This window comes from Coregonus clupeaformis, unplaced genomic scaffold, assembly GCF_020615455.1.
Source record: "Coregonus clupeaformis isolate EN_2021a unplaced genomic scaffold, ASM2061545v1 scaf3265, whole genome shotgun sequence".
NCBI lineage: Eukaryota > Metazoa > Chordata > Actinopteri > Salmoniformes > Salmonidae > Coregonus > Coregonus clupeaformis.
This window is the reverse complement of record NW_025536719.1, coordinates 7,362-22,500: the sequence shown is the minus strand read 5'-3', so window position 1 is coordinate 22,500 and position 15,139 is coordinate 7,362. Positions and strand designations below refer to the sequence as shown.

The 15,139-nt window shown below is 44.8% G+C and overlaps 1 protein-coding gene across 1 annotated transcript in view; it reads left to right on the top strand.

The window, feature by feature from the left end:
• The window catches only part of LOC123489764 (lysosomal cobalamin transport escort protein LMBD1-like), a gene marked incomplete at its 3' end in the record, with an annotated part of 30,561 nt that extends 16,343 nt beyond the window's left edge, over positions 1-14,218 (top strand). The window contains exons 3-4 of the mRNA XM_045220164.1: positions 11,215-11,340; positions 14,150-14,218. Coding sequence (XP_045076099.1) covers positions 11,215-11,340; positions 14,150-14,218 — 195 coding nt within the window. The remainder of the gene's footprint in view (positions 1-11,214; positions 11,341-14,149) is intronic.
• Between the last annotated feature and the right edge of the window lie 921 nt (positions 14,219-15,139).

Here is a 15,139-nt window from a genome sequence, read left to right as displayed (position 1 = left end):
CCTCTCTCCCTCTCCTCCCACCCTGGTCTCTCCATACTGGAGTCCTCTCTCCCTCTCCTCCCACCCTGGTCTCTCCATACTGGAGTCCTCTCTCCCTCTCCTCCCACCCTGGTCTCTCCATACTGGAGTCCTCTCTCCCTCTCCTCCCACCCTGGTCTCTCCATACTGGAGTCCTCTCTCCCTCTCCTCCCACCCTGGTCTCTCCATACTGGAGTCCTCGCTCCCCTCTCCTCCCACCCTGGTCTCTCCATACTGGAGTCCTCTCTCCCTCTCCTCCCACCCTGGTCTCTCCATACTGGAGTCCTCTCTCCCTCTCCTCCCACCCTGGTCTCTCCATACTGAGTCCTCTCTCCCTCTCCTCCCACCCTGGTCTCTCCATACTGGAGTCCTCTCTCCCTCTCCTCCCACCCTGGTCTCTCCATACTGGAGTCCTCTCTCCCTCTCCTCCCACCCTGGTCTCTCCATACTGGAGTCCTCTCTCCCTCTCCTCCCACCCTGGTCTCTCCATACTGGAGTCCTCTCTCCCTCTCCTCCCACCCTGGTCTCTCCATACTGGAGTCCTCGCTCCCTCTCCTCCCACCCTGGTCTCTCCATACTGGAGTCCTCTCTCCCTCTCCTTATACCCTGGTCTCTCCATACTGGAGTCCTCTCTCCCTCTCCAACCCACTCCAGCCCAGCTTCCCCTCCTCACCGCCACCCCAGTCTCCCCCCACCACAGCCCCTCTATGTGTTTCTACAGGGTCCATGTGATTTATCACTGTAGCTGTGTGTTGTTATTATGCATGATTAACCTAATGGAACCTAAGTGACAGGTCCCGTATCCTCCGTGACTCTGCAGGGTTCATTTATCACTACTCTTTGTGCTGAGGTGGCCACTCCCCCTTAATTCAAACAACCGGCCCATCCCAGGGTTTATAGAAACTGTCCTATATAACTCCCTAACACCGCTGGGCTCTCTCTCTCTCTCTCTCTCTCTCTCTCTCTCTCTCTCTCTCTCTCTCTCTCTCTCTCTCTCTCTTCTCTCTCTCCCTCCTCCCTCCCTCCCTCCCTTCCCATGGGTGTATATAAACTGCTATATGTAACTAGACTGTGCTCTCTCTATCTGCTACAGCCCCCGGCTGGTGGGTGCATTTTAACTAAATTCAAGAGTAAGCCAGTTCTAACCTTCACAGAGTGTTTTTTGGCCAACACAACACTCTCCGAGGCGTGAGCTAATTAATTTTTGACTGCAGCAGATGCAGAATGGAGCTATCACCTATTATGTGGATCTTAAAGGGCCATCTGGTTACTGGTTAGAGTCTCAGAGTAGGAGTGCTAATCTAGGATCAGTTTAGCCTTTTAGATCATAATGAATAAGTGAGATAGGCACCTGATCCTAGATCTATAGCCTCACTCTTCTGTTCTTTACCTGATCCTAGATCTCTAGCCTCTCTGTTCTGTACCTGATCCTAGATCTCTAGCCTCTCTGTTCTGTTCTGTACCTGATCCTAGATCACTAGCCTCTCTGTTCTGTTCTGTACCTGATCCTAGATCACTAGCCTCTCTGTTCTGTTCTGTACCTGATCCTAGATCACTAACCTCTCTGTTCTGTTCTGTACCTGATCCTAGATCTCTAGCCTCTCTGTTCTGTTCTGTACCTGATCCTAGATCACTAGCCTCTCTGTTCTGTTCTGTACCTGATCCTAGATCACTAGCCTCTGTTCTGTTCTGTACCTGATCCTAGATCACTAGCCTCTCTGTTCTGTTCTGTACCTGGACACAGTAGCTGTTCACATCACAGACACATGTTCAACCATGACCTCAGCTAGTGGAAGTCACACTGCATGTTCTCAGCTCAGCAAAGCCTACATTCAATCAATCATGATGACATCATCATTAGACCAGTGTTAATGCACTCACTGTACTTTAGCACTTCAACAAGTTATGGTACTGTATTGTCTATATATCTAGCTTGTGAATGACATGAAGGAGACAGACTTTTATTGTCTGATAAAAATACATCTCACACTGTATCAAACCATTGAAAAGGATGGTGATGGAATTAGTATAGTCTTATAACCATGATAATCAAAACCATGAATGTTCTATTGCTGCGTCCCAAAGGGCACCCTATTCCCATTTCCCTATATACTGCACTACTTTTGACCAGGGCCAATACACTATGTATGTAGGAAATAGGGTGCCATTTGGGACGTAGACTGAGTGAGTCTGCCTCTCACATTAGTACACTGGTATTATGTTGCTGCTACCTTCACAGTGACATACCACTGGTATTATGTTGCTGCTACCTTCACAGTGACATACCACTGGTATTATGTTGCTGCTACCTTCACAGTGACACTGGTATTATGTTGCTGCTACCTTCACAGTGACATACCACTGGTATTATGTTGCTGCTACCTTCACAGTGACATACCACTGGTATTATGTTGCTGCTACCTTCACAGTGACATACCACTGGTATTATGTTGCTGCTACCTTCACAGTGACATACCACTGGTATTATGTTGCTGCTACCTTCACAGTGACATACCACTGGTATTATGTTGCTGCTACCTTCACAGTGACATACCACTGGTATTATGTTGCTGCTACCTTCACAGTGACATACCACTGGTATTATGTTGCTGCTACCTTCACAGTGACATACCACTGGTATTATGTTGCTGCTACCTTCACAGTGACATACCACTGGTATTATGTTGCTGCTACCTTCACAGTGACACTTTACCACTGGTATTATGTTGCTGCTACCTTCACAGTGACATACCACTGGTATTATGTTGCTGCTACCTTCACAGTGACATACCACTGGTATTATGTTGCTGCTACCTTCACAGTGACATACCACTGGTATTATGTTGCTGCTACCTTCACAGTGACATACCACTGGTATTATGTTGCTGCTACCTTCACAGTGACATACCACTGGTATTATGTTGCTGCTACCTTCACAGTGACATACCACTGGTATTATGTTGCTGCTACCTTCACAGTGACATACCACTGGTATTATGTTGCTGCTACCTTCACAGTGACATACCACTGGTATTATGTTGCTGCTACCTTCACAGTGACATACCACTGGTATTATGTTGCTGCTACCTTCACAGTGACATACCACTGGTATTATGTTGCTGCTACCTTCACAGTGACATACCACTGGTATTATGTTGCTGCTACCTTCACAGTGACATACCACTGGTATTATGTTGCTGCTACCTTCACAGTGACATACCACTGGTATTATGTTGCTGCTACCTTCACAGTGACATACCACTGGTATTATGTTGCTGCTACCTTCACAGTGACATACCACTGGTATTATGTTGCTGCTACCTTCACAGTGACATACCACTGGTATTATGTTGCTGCTACCTTCACAGTGACATACCACTGGTATTATGTTGCTGTACCTTCACAGTGACATACCACTGGTATTATGTTGCTGCTACCTTCACAGTGACATACCACTGGTATTATGTTGCTGCTACCTTCACAGTGACATACCACTGGTATTATGTTGCTGCTACCTTCACAGTGACATACCACTGGTATTATGTTGCTGCTACCTTCCCAGTACACTGGTATTTGTTGCACTTCTACACTGACATACCACTGGTATTATGTTGCTGCTACCTTCACAGTGACATACCACTGGTATTATGTTGCTGCTACCTTCACAGTGACATACCACTGGTATTATGTTGCTGCTACCTTCACAGTGACATACCACTGGTATTATGTTGCTGCTACCTTCTCAGTGACATACCACTGGTATTATGTTGCTGCTACCTTCACAGTGACATACCACTGGTATTATGTTGCTGCTACCTTCACAGTGACATACCACTGGTATTATGTTGCTGCTACCTTCACAGTGACATACCACTGGTATTATGTTGCTGCTACCTTCACAGTGACATACCACTGGTATTATGTTGCTGCTACCTTCACAGTGACATACCACTGGTATTATGTTGCTGCTACCTTCACAGTGACATACCACTGGTATTATGTTGCTGCTACCTTCACAGTGACATACCACTGGTATTATGTTGCTGCTACCTTCACAGTGACATACCACTGGTATTATGTTGCTGCTACCTTCACAGTGACATACCACTGGTATTATGTTGCTGCTACCTTCACAGTGACATACCACTGGTATTATGTTGCTGCTACCTTCACAGTGACATACCACTGGTATTATGTTGCTGCTACCTTCACAGTGACATACCACTGGTATTATGTTGCTGCTACCTTCACAGTGACATACCACTGGTATTATGATGCTGCTACCTTCACAGTGACATACCACTGGTATTATGTTGCTGCTACCTTCACAGTGACATACCACTGGTATTATGTTGCTGCTACCTTCACAGTGACATACCACTGGTATTATGTTGCTGCTACCTTCACAGTGACATACCACTGGTATTATGTTGCTGCTACCTTCACAGTGACATACCACTGGTATTATGTTGCTGCTACCTTCACAGTGACATACCACTGGTATTATGTTGCTCACCTCACAGTGACATACCACTGGTATTATGTTGCTGCTACCTTCACAGTGACATACCACTGGTATTATGTTGCTGCTACCTTCACAGTGACATACCACTGGTATTATGATGATGCTACCTTCACAGTGGCATACCACTGGTATTATGTTGCTGCTACCTTCACAGTGACATACCACTGGTATTATGTTGCTGCTACCTTCACAGTGACATACCACTGGTATTATGTTGCTGCTACCTTCACAGTGACATACCACTGGTATTATGTTGCTGCTACCTTCACATTGACATACCACTGGTATTATGTTGCTGCTACCTTCACAGTGACATACCACTGGTATTATGTTGATGCTACCTTCACAGTGACATACCACTGGTATTATGTTGCTGCTACCTTCACAGTGACATACCACTGGTATTATGTTGCTGCTACCTTCACATTGACATACCACTGGTATTATGTTGCTGCTACCTTCACAGTGACATACCACTGGTATGATGTTGCTGCTACCTTCACAGTGACATACCACTGGTATTATGTTGCTGCTACCTTCACATTGACATACCACACACAAGTTGACACCTACTTCTGCAAAACAACCCACACGCTCCTGTTATGTTGTGTCTTTTATCATTCTGGCTTTTCATAATATTTCACATGATGTGGTTATTTGACTTGGATACATTACATTTCAACCTCAACCACTCCAAAATGTATCTATCTCTCCTAAATGCATTTCTTCCTCTCATAGATTTTTTGGAAAGTCCATGAAAATGTTACACCGTTTATTGAACCACTCACTCTGTGAATCCGTGTTTGTTTAATGTGCCTTAGGGTTCCATTTCACCTTTCAGATGACATTACAATGAAAATGATCGGCACAGTGACTTTTTAATGCGTCTATTATATTTCCATATGCATATGGCAGTATATCACAGTCCCAGACTACCCGACACTGTGTTCGACTGAGGTAGTTGCATATCAGAGTTGACAAGAGGGGCATCACCAGTGGAGGCTGCTGAGGGGAGGACGGCTCATAATAATGGCTGGAATGGAGTAAATGGAATGGAATCAAACCATTTGATGTATTTATTACCGTTCCACTAATTATACTCAAGCAATTACCATGAGCCCGTCCTCCCCAATTAAGGTGCCACCAAACTCCTGTGGGCCTCACCTAGGCCAGTACGGTGGCCATATTAGGACATCCTCAGCCTCAAGTCGATTGACTCAAGGAGGGGTGAGGGCTCTGGGGAGTAGTTTCCTCTAGGTACAGATCAAGGATCAGTTTAACGTCCAACAATCCTAACCTGAACCATTAGTGGGGAAAGTGCAAAACTAACCCAAGGTCAGCCTCTAGGGGAACTTCACCCTACTCCGAGGGGTGAGGTTTGAGACTAATGGTGTCCGAAAATCTGCAGTCTCGTGCGTCATCTGATCTCTGAAGTCCTCTCTGGCTTGATTTAAAAGCCTGGCTAGCACAGTGACTTATGGATCTAGTGCCCCCCTCTCTCCTCCTTCCCTCTTTCCCTTGCTCTTAAATTGCCGGCGTTAAGATGCTGATGGGAAAAGAACAGGTGAGGAGATTCATTTCCTTAGATCTAATCAGATACCAGTAAATTGACCTGGTATAGACCAGGGCCTCTGGGTGAATAAGAGAGGGAGGGTACATCCCAAATGGCCTCCTATTCCCTACATCCCAAATGGCCTCCTATTCCCTACATCCCAAATGGCCTCCTATTCCCTACATCCCAAATGGCCTCCTATTCCCTACATCCCAAATGGCCTCCTATTCCCTATAAAGTGCACAACTTTTGACCATGGCTGTGGTCAAAATTAGTGTACATTATAGTGGATAGGGTGCCATCTGGGACACACCCAGGGAGGTAGTCACTTTTAAACTTTTTCTTGTGATATTCCCTAACTACGTTCTACCGCAGGGATCATCAACTAGATTCCCTAACTACGTTCTACCGCAGGGATCATCAACTAGATTCCCTAACTACGTTCTACCGCAGGGATCATCAACTAGATTCCCTAACTCACGTTCTACCGCAGGGATCATCAACTAGATTCCCTAACTCGTTCTACCGCAGGGATCATCAACTAGATTCCTAACTACGTTCTACCGCAGGGATCATCAACTAGATTCCCTAACTACGTTCTACCGCAGGGATCATCAACTAGATTCCCTAACTACGTTCTACCGCAGGGATCATCAACTAGATTCCCTAACTACGTTCTACCGCAGGGATCATCAACTAGATTCCCTAACTACGTTCTACCGCAGGGATCATCAACTAGATTCCCTAACTACGTTCTACCGCAGGGATCATCAACTAGATTCAGTCGCGGGCCGACTTTTTCTTGAGCGGATGGTTGGGGGGCCGGAGCATAATTACAAATAATTTGTAGACGGCAAATTGACCGCGAGAAACCCAAACAGATATAATGTTTGACTAAAACATAATAATTTCAAACCTTGCTTACATTTGTATACAATCACATGTTTCTCTTTATTATGCGTGGGAATACTGGGGAACATATTTCTTTAAATTACAATTCTAGCTGATTTCCTGGTGTTTTTAGTCTGTCCAGTTTTTGCCAAATAAAACCACGGGCCACCAGTTGGGGAACCCTGTTCTATTAGCTCTCCTCATCAAAGTGAAGAGGCACCCCCTCTCCTTCCCTAACAGAGACCAGAGAGGGGGACAAAGAGATGTCTTGTGCCTGGGGTCCGGTCCCCCCTCAATCAGATAGCTCTCTTTAAGATTCCGGCCAATGATTACACTCTCTCAATCTCTACAGACAGTTCTATGCTAAAGCTCTCTCTGTATATTCTACAGTTATTCGTCAGGTGCTTTTCCAATGGGTTTAACTACACCCCCCTCTAGTACTTATGCCTCATGTCAGAAGGTTACAGCTCTGGGCTGGAGAGGAAGGAGTCAAGTCATCTGTGTCCGTCGGTTCGGGTTTGTATTTTTCTCATGTCAAGGAGGCACCACATCAGAGAGGAAGGGATGTGCTTCTCTCACACACACACACACACACACACACACACACACACACACACACACACACACACACACACACACACACACACACACACTCCCTCCTAGGGATGTGAACAGGGGGACAGGTTCTTCTTTTATGAGCGAGCTGCTTGGTATTCTGGACATGCTCCGGCCTTAAGAGGCCCTGTGATTCATTGCAGGAGGTGCGACGCAGCCCCTAGCAGAGATCCATCCACCGCAGAAGCTAGGACTAATAATAGGGCCGGCCCTGCCATATGTCTTCATCCCCTGATACTCTCCTTCTCTCTCCCTCTAATGCCACCTAACACTCACCAGCCAGTAAAAGTGGTTTTTAGAGTGATCCAACATTTCCCTTTTCAGCCTCAGAATAGAAAACTTCAATAGAGAGAGTGGAGGAGAAGGTCAGCCTCTCTTGGCGGGGTGAAGGTGTAATCTCACAAAACACTCTCTTGTTTTATTATGAAATAGCTGGTAAAATAACAGCGCCCCAGGTTGGTGTTTACACGCTGTACGTGAGTGTGTGTGAGTGATCACTTACACTGTGTGTGTGTGTGTGTGTGTGTGTGTGTGTGTGTGTGTGTGTGTGTGTGTGTGTGTGTGTGTGTGTGTGTTTGGCCTGCCCTTCATTTATTCTCAACATGTATTGATTGGCCACTGCGCTGAGCAGGGTATTGGAGAGAGATTGCCCTCGCCTCTCATTTTTTATTGAACATCCTGTATTGTGCCTCCCAGGCGCCTCACCCCACCTCTCTGCCCTGGCAACACCCCAGCAACACTCTGAATGGGATGTGCCACTGAGCACCCTGAGTCTTCTCTCTCTTTCCTCTCTCTCTCTCTCTTTATTTTAAGCTAGAGGTATTAGTCTATTGATGTGTTGCAACAGTCCTTATTGAAATGACAGCTGAAATGCTGTTTTTAAAAGCTATTGCCTCAACGTCCTTTTCTTTCTTTCTTAATATTTGTTTATTTATTTTCTCTGATCATTTTCTCTGTGAATGCGGGAGCTTTCCTCTGTCCTCAGTGCTGTCACAGGGGGGCACTGTTAGGCTGTGTGTGTGCGTGTGAGAGAGAGAGAGAGAAGAGAGAGAGAGAGAGAGAGAGAGAGATAGAGACTTTCTCTCCACACAAAATGCTTGCTGGCTGCAGATTCACACATAAGCCCCGTGCAGCAAAATTCCACCATTTAAAGAATGACATGTAGCCGGAGGGGTACAGCTGTGAGTGTTATAGCTCCCTATACATCTCTACTGCGTATATCCATGTGTCATTGAGTGTGGGTGGTAGGTGCGTTCACGTGCTACAGATTCACAGACACTAAAGTGGCTTGACACCTCTGTAATATGTGATTGAAACGCTCTGTTTTAAGGCTGCGTCCCAGATGGCATCCTATTCCCTACATAGTGCACCCCTATGGGCCTGGTCAGAAGTAGTACACTATGTACAGTACCAGTCAAAAGTTTGGACACACCTACTCATTCAAGGGTTTTTCTTTATTTGTACTATTTTCTACATTGTAGAATAATAGTGAAGACATCAAATCTATGAAATAACACATATGGAATCATGTTGTAACCAAAAAAGTGTTAAACAAATCAAAATATGTTTTATATTTTAAATTCTTCAAAGTAGCCACCCTTTGCCCTGATGACAGCTTTGGATACTCATGGCATTCTCGCAACCAGCTTAATGAGGAATGTTTTTCCAACAGTCTTGAAGGAGTTCCCACATATGCTTAGCACTTGTTGGCTGCTTTTCCTTCACTCTGCGGTCCAACACATCCCAAACCATCTCAATTGGGATGAGGTCGGGATGCAGCACTCCATCACTCTCCTTCTTGGTCAAATAGCCCTTACACAGCCTGGAGGTGTGTTTTGGGTCATTGTCCTGTTGAAAAACAAATGATAGTCCCACTAAGCGCAAACCAGATGGGATGGCGTATCGCTGCAGAATGCTGTGGTAGGCATGCTGGTTAAGTGTGCCTTGAATTCTAAATGAATCACAGACAGTGTCACCAGCAAAGCACCATCACACCTCCTCCTCCATGCTTCACTGTGGGAACCACACATGTGGAGATCATCCGTTCACCTACTCTGTGTCTCACAAAGACACAGCGGTTTGAACCAAAGATCTATAATTTGGACTCATCAGGACAGATTTCCACCAGTCTAATGTCCATTGCTCATGTTTCTTGGCCCAAGCAGGTCTCTTCTTCTTATTGGTGTCCTTTAGTAGTGGTTTCTTTGCAGCAATTCAACCATGAAGGCCTGATTCACACAGTTGATGTTGAGAAGTGTCTGTTACTTGAACTCTGTGAAGCATTTATTTGGGCTGCAATATCTGAGGCTGGTATCTCTAATTAACTTATCCTCTGCAGCAGAGGTAACTCTGGGTCTTCCTTTACTGTGGCGGTCCTCATGAGAGCCAGTTTCATCATAGCTCTTGATGGTTTTTGTGACTGCACTTGAAGAAACGTTCAAAGTTCTTGAAATGTTCCGTATTGACTGACCTTCATGTCTTAAAGTAATGATGGACTGTCTTTTCTCTTTGCTTATTTGAGCTGTTTTTGCCATAATATGGACTCGGTCTTTTACCAAATAGGGCTATCTTCTGTATATTCCACAAATTAACTTTTAAGAAAGCACACCTGTTAACTGAAATGCATTCCAGGTGACTACCTCATGATGCTGGTTGAGAGAATGCCAAGAGTGTGCAAAGCTGTCATCAAGGAAAAGGGTGGCTACTTTGAAGAATCTAAAATCGAAAATATATTTTGATTTGTTTAACACTTTTTTGGTTGCTACATGATTCCATATGTATTATTTCATAGTTTTGATGTCTTCACTATTATTCAAAAAATTTGAAAATAGTACAAATAAAGAAAAACCCTGGAATGAGTAGGTGTGTCCAAACTTTTGACTGGTACTGTATAACGGTGTGTCATTCGGGACACAGTCTTACTCTATTCTTTGTATTTAGTCTGCAGTTGCTACATCCATTTTTGGACACGTGAATTAATGATATGTACCCATTGATTCTTGAAGAATATAACTTATAAATGCCTCATGAGCTTAGTTCAACTGTCGTACCTCATCAGAACCCAGAATATATACTTGTTTTACTCCAATGTTTGTAACAAAGTACATGTAAACAAACACTATATAGCATCACAACATGGTTAAAACTATACATTTGACATCATGAATGGTCAGTCCTTGGATCCATAGCTCTGTCCATGAATTTGAGAGTGGTTATATTTCTCCAGCCCCATCCCTCAGCGTTTTACGGAAGGGGGACGCTTTGTTATTGTTTCAACTGCTGATTGCCGCTTTAACTGGTGTATGGTATGTCAGTGCAGTAATATGTTATTGAAACGGCTGTGTTTATCCATTCTCTACAGGCATATGGTATGTCAGTGCAGTAATATGTTATTGAAACGGCTGTGTTTATCCATTCTCTACAGGCATATGGTATGTCAGTGCAGTAATATGTTATTGAAACGGCTGTGTTTATCCATTCTCTACAGGCATATGGTATGTCAGTGCAGTAATATGTTATTGAAACGGCTGTGTTTATTCATTCTCTACAGGCATATGGTATGTCAGTGCAGTAATATGTTATTGAAACGGCTGTTTTTATTCATTCTCTACAGGCATATGGCATGTCAGTGCTGCCGTTGAACCTGATTAAAGGGACACGTAGTGTGGTGTACGAGCGCCTGGAGAACACTGAAGATATTGAGGAGGTTGAACACCAGATGGAAAAGATCAAAGCCAAGGTGGGTCTCAGTTATCACCCTAAAGCTGAAAAAAAGACTTGTTGTTTTTATTATATTTTTTATAACATTGGGATGGAATTGGTTATGACCTCTGGATGTAAGGAATGTTGATGACTTAAAGCCGGTATGCCATTGGTCCCTGGTGTAGGTGATGCCACAGAGCTGATATGAGCTGGTGGCTTGCAGCCAGACCTGTGTTCAAATACTATTGGAAATCATTTCAAATGCTCTATTTAAACTTGATTGAGCTTTACTGAGCTTGCATAAGTTGCATACCCTGTAAATAATAAAATATGACAAAAGGTGTTAAAAAACAGAAAGGGGCGTCTCCTCACTCCCCTGTCAAACCTCTTCCCTCCAGAGCCAGAGTCAGGATGTTGAAACAGTAGAACACCTGCAGTCCTCTCATACCTTCAGACTGTTGAAACAGCAGAACACCTGCAGTCCTCTCATACCTTCAGACTGTTGAAACAGCAGAACACCTGCAGTCCTCTCATACCTTCAGACTGTTGAAACAGCAGAACACCTGCAGTCCTCTCATACCTTCAGACTGTTGAAACAGCAGAACACCTGCAGTCCTCTCATACCTTCAGACTGTTGAAACAGCAGAACACCTGCAGTCCTCTCATACCTTCAGACTGTTGAAACAGCAGAACACCTGCAGTCCTCTCATACCTTCAGACTGTTGAAACTGTAGAACACCTGCAGTCCTCTCATACCTTCAGACTGTTGAAACTGTAGAACACCTGCAGTCCTCTCATACCTTCAGACTGTTGGAACAGCAGAACACCTGCAGTCCTCTCATACCTTCAGACTGTTGAAACAGCAGAACACCTGCAGTCCTCTCATACCTTCAGACTGTTGAAACAGCAGAACACCTGCAGTCCTCTCATACCTTCAGACTGTTGAAACAGCAGAACACCTGCAGTCCTCTCATACCTTCAGACTGTTGAAACAGCAGAACACCTGCAGTCCTCTCATACCTTCAGACTGTTGAAACTGTAGAACACCTGCAGTCCTCTCATACCTTCAGACTGTTGAAACTGTAGAACACCTGCAGTCCTCTCATACCTTCAGACTGTTGAAACTGCAGAACACCTGCAGTCCTCTCATACCTTCAGACTGTTGAAACAGCAGAACACCTGCAGTCCTCTCATACCTTCAGACTGTTGAAACTGCAGAACACCTGCAGTCCTCTCATACCTTCAGACTGTTGAAACAGCAGAACACCTGCAGTCCTCTCATACCTTCAGACTGTTGAAACAGCAGAACACCTGCAGTCCTCTCATACCTTCAGACTGTTGAAACAGCAGAACACCTGCAGTCCTCTCATACCTTCAGACTGTTGAAACAGCAGAACACCTGCAGTCCTCTCATACCTTCAGACTGTTGAAACAGCAGAACACCTGCAGTCCTCTCATACCTTCAGACTGTTGAAACAGCAGAACACCTGCAGTCCTCTCATACCTTCAGACTGTTGAAACAGCAGAACACCTGCAGTCCTCTCATATCTTCAGACTGTTGAAACAGCAGAACACCTGCAGTCCTCTCATAGCTTCAGGCTGTTGAAACAGCAGAACACCTGCAGTCCTCTCATACCTTCAGGTTGTTGAAACAGCAGAACACCTGCAGTCCTCTCATACCTTCAGACTGTTGAAACAGCAGAACACCTGCAGTCCTCTCATACCTTCAGACTGTTGAAACAGCAGAACACCTGCAGTCCTCTCATACCTTCAGACTGTTGAAACAGCAGAACACCTGCAGTCCTCTCATACCTTCAGACTGTTGAAACAGCAGAACACCTGCAGTCCTCTCATACCTTCAGACTGTTGAAACAGCAGAACACCTGCAGTCCTCTCATACCTTCAGACTGTTGAAACAGCAGAACACCTGCAGTCCTCTCATACCTTCAGACTGTTGAAACAGCAGAACACCTGCAGTCCTCTCATACCTTCAGACTGTTGAAACAGCAGAACACCTGCAGTCCTCTCATACCTTCAGACTGTTGAAACAGCAGAACACCTGCAGTCCTCTCATACCTTCAGACTGTTGAAACAGCAGAACACCTGCAGTCCTCTCATACCTTCAGACTGTTGAAACAGCAGAACACCTGCAGTCCTCTCATACCTTCAGACTGTTGAAACAGCAGAACACCTGCAGTCCTCTCATACCTTCAGACTGTTGAAACAGCAGAACACCTGCAGTCCTCTCATACCTTCAGACTGTTGAAACAGCAGAACACCTGCAGTCCTCTGATACCTTCAGACTGTTGAAACAGCAGAACACCTGCAGTCCTCTCATACCTTCAGACTGTTGAAACAGCAGAACACCTGCAGTCCTCTCATACCTTCAGACTGTTGAAACAGCAGAACACCTGCAGTCCTCTCATACCTTCAGACTGTTGAAACAGCAGAACACCTGCAGTCCTCTGATACCTTCAGACTGTTGAAACAGCAGAACACCTGCAGTCCTCTCATACCTTCAGACTGTTGAAACAGCAGAACACCTGCAGTCCTCTCATACCTTCAGACTGTTGAAACAGCAGAACACCTGCAGTCCTCTCATACCTTCAGACTGTTGAAACAGCAGAACACCTGCAGTCCTCTCATACCTTCAGACTGTTGAAACAGCAGAACACCTGCAGTCCTCTGATACCTTACAATTACATTTACATTTTAGTCATTTAGCAGACGCTCTTATCCAGAGCGACTTACAGTTAGTGCAGACATTTCTTCTTCTTTTCATTGAAACTGTTGAACACCTGCAGTCCTCTCATACCTCCTCTTTGTTTGTTTGTGTTTGTCTCCAGTGTGTGGACGGGCGTCCTCTGTCGTCGCGGGACCGTCGTAACCTCCAGGAGTTTGAGGACAAGCTACAGGTGACTTGTTGTTCAGATTCAGAGTGTTTATTAGTCACATGTACAGTGCCTTGCGAAAGTATTCACCCCCCTTGGCATTTTTCCTATTTTGTTGCCTTACAACCTGGAATTAAAATGGATTTTTGGGGGGTTTGTATCATTTGATTTACACAACATGCCTACCACTGAAGATGCAAAATGATGTTTCTTTTGAAACAAACAAGTAATTTGAATGTGCATAACTATTCAACCCCCCCTTTTAAACAGCTTGGAAAATTCCAGAAAATGATGTCATGGCTTTAGAAGCTTCTGATATGCTTATTGACATCATTTGAGTAAATTGGAGGTGTACCTGTGGATGTATTTCAAGGCCTACCTTCAAACTCAGTGCCTCTTTGCTTGACATCATGGGAAAATCAAAGGAAATCAGCCAAGACCTCAAAAAAATAATTGTAGACCTCCACAAGTCTGGTTCATCCTTGGGAGCAATTTCCAAACGCCTGAAGGTACCACGTTCATCTTTACAAACAATAGTACGTAAGTATAAACACCATGGGACCACGCAGCCGTCATACCGCTCAGGAAGGAGACACGTTCTGCCTCCTAGAGGTGAACGTACTTTGGTGCGAAAAGTGCAAATCAATCCCAGAACAACAGCAAAGGACCTTGTCAAGATGCTGGAGGAAACAGGTACAAAAGTATCTATATCCACAGTAAAACAAGTCCTATATCGACATAACCTGAAAGGCCGCTAAGCAAGGAAGAAGCCACTGCTCCAAAACCGCTATAAAAAAGCCAGACTACGGTTTGCAACTGCACATGGGGACAAAGATCGTACTTTTTTGAGAAGTGTCCTCTGGTCTGATGAACCAAAAATAGAACTGTTTTGCCAATTTGACCTTTGTTATGTTTGGAGGAAAAAGGGGGTGAGGCTTGCAAGCC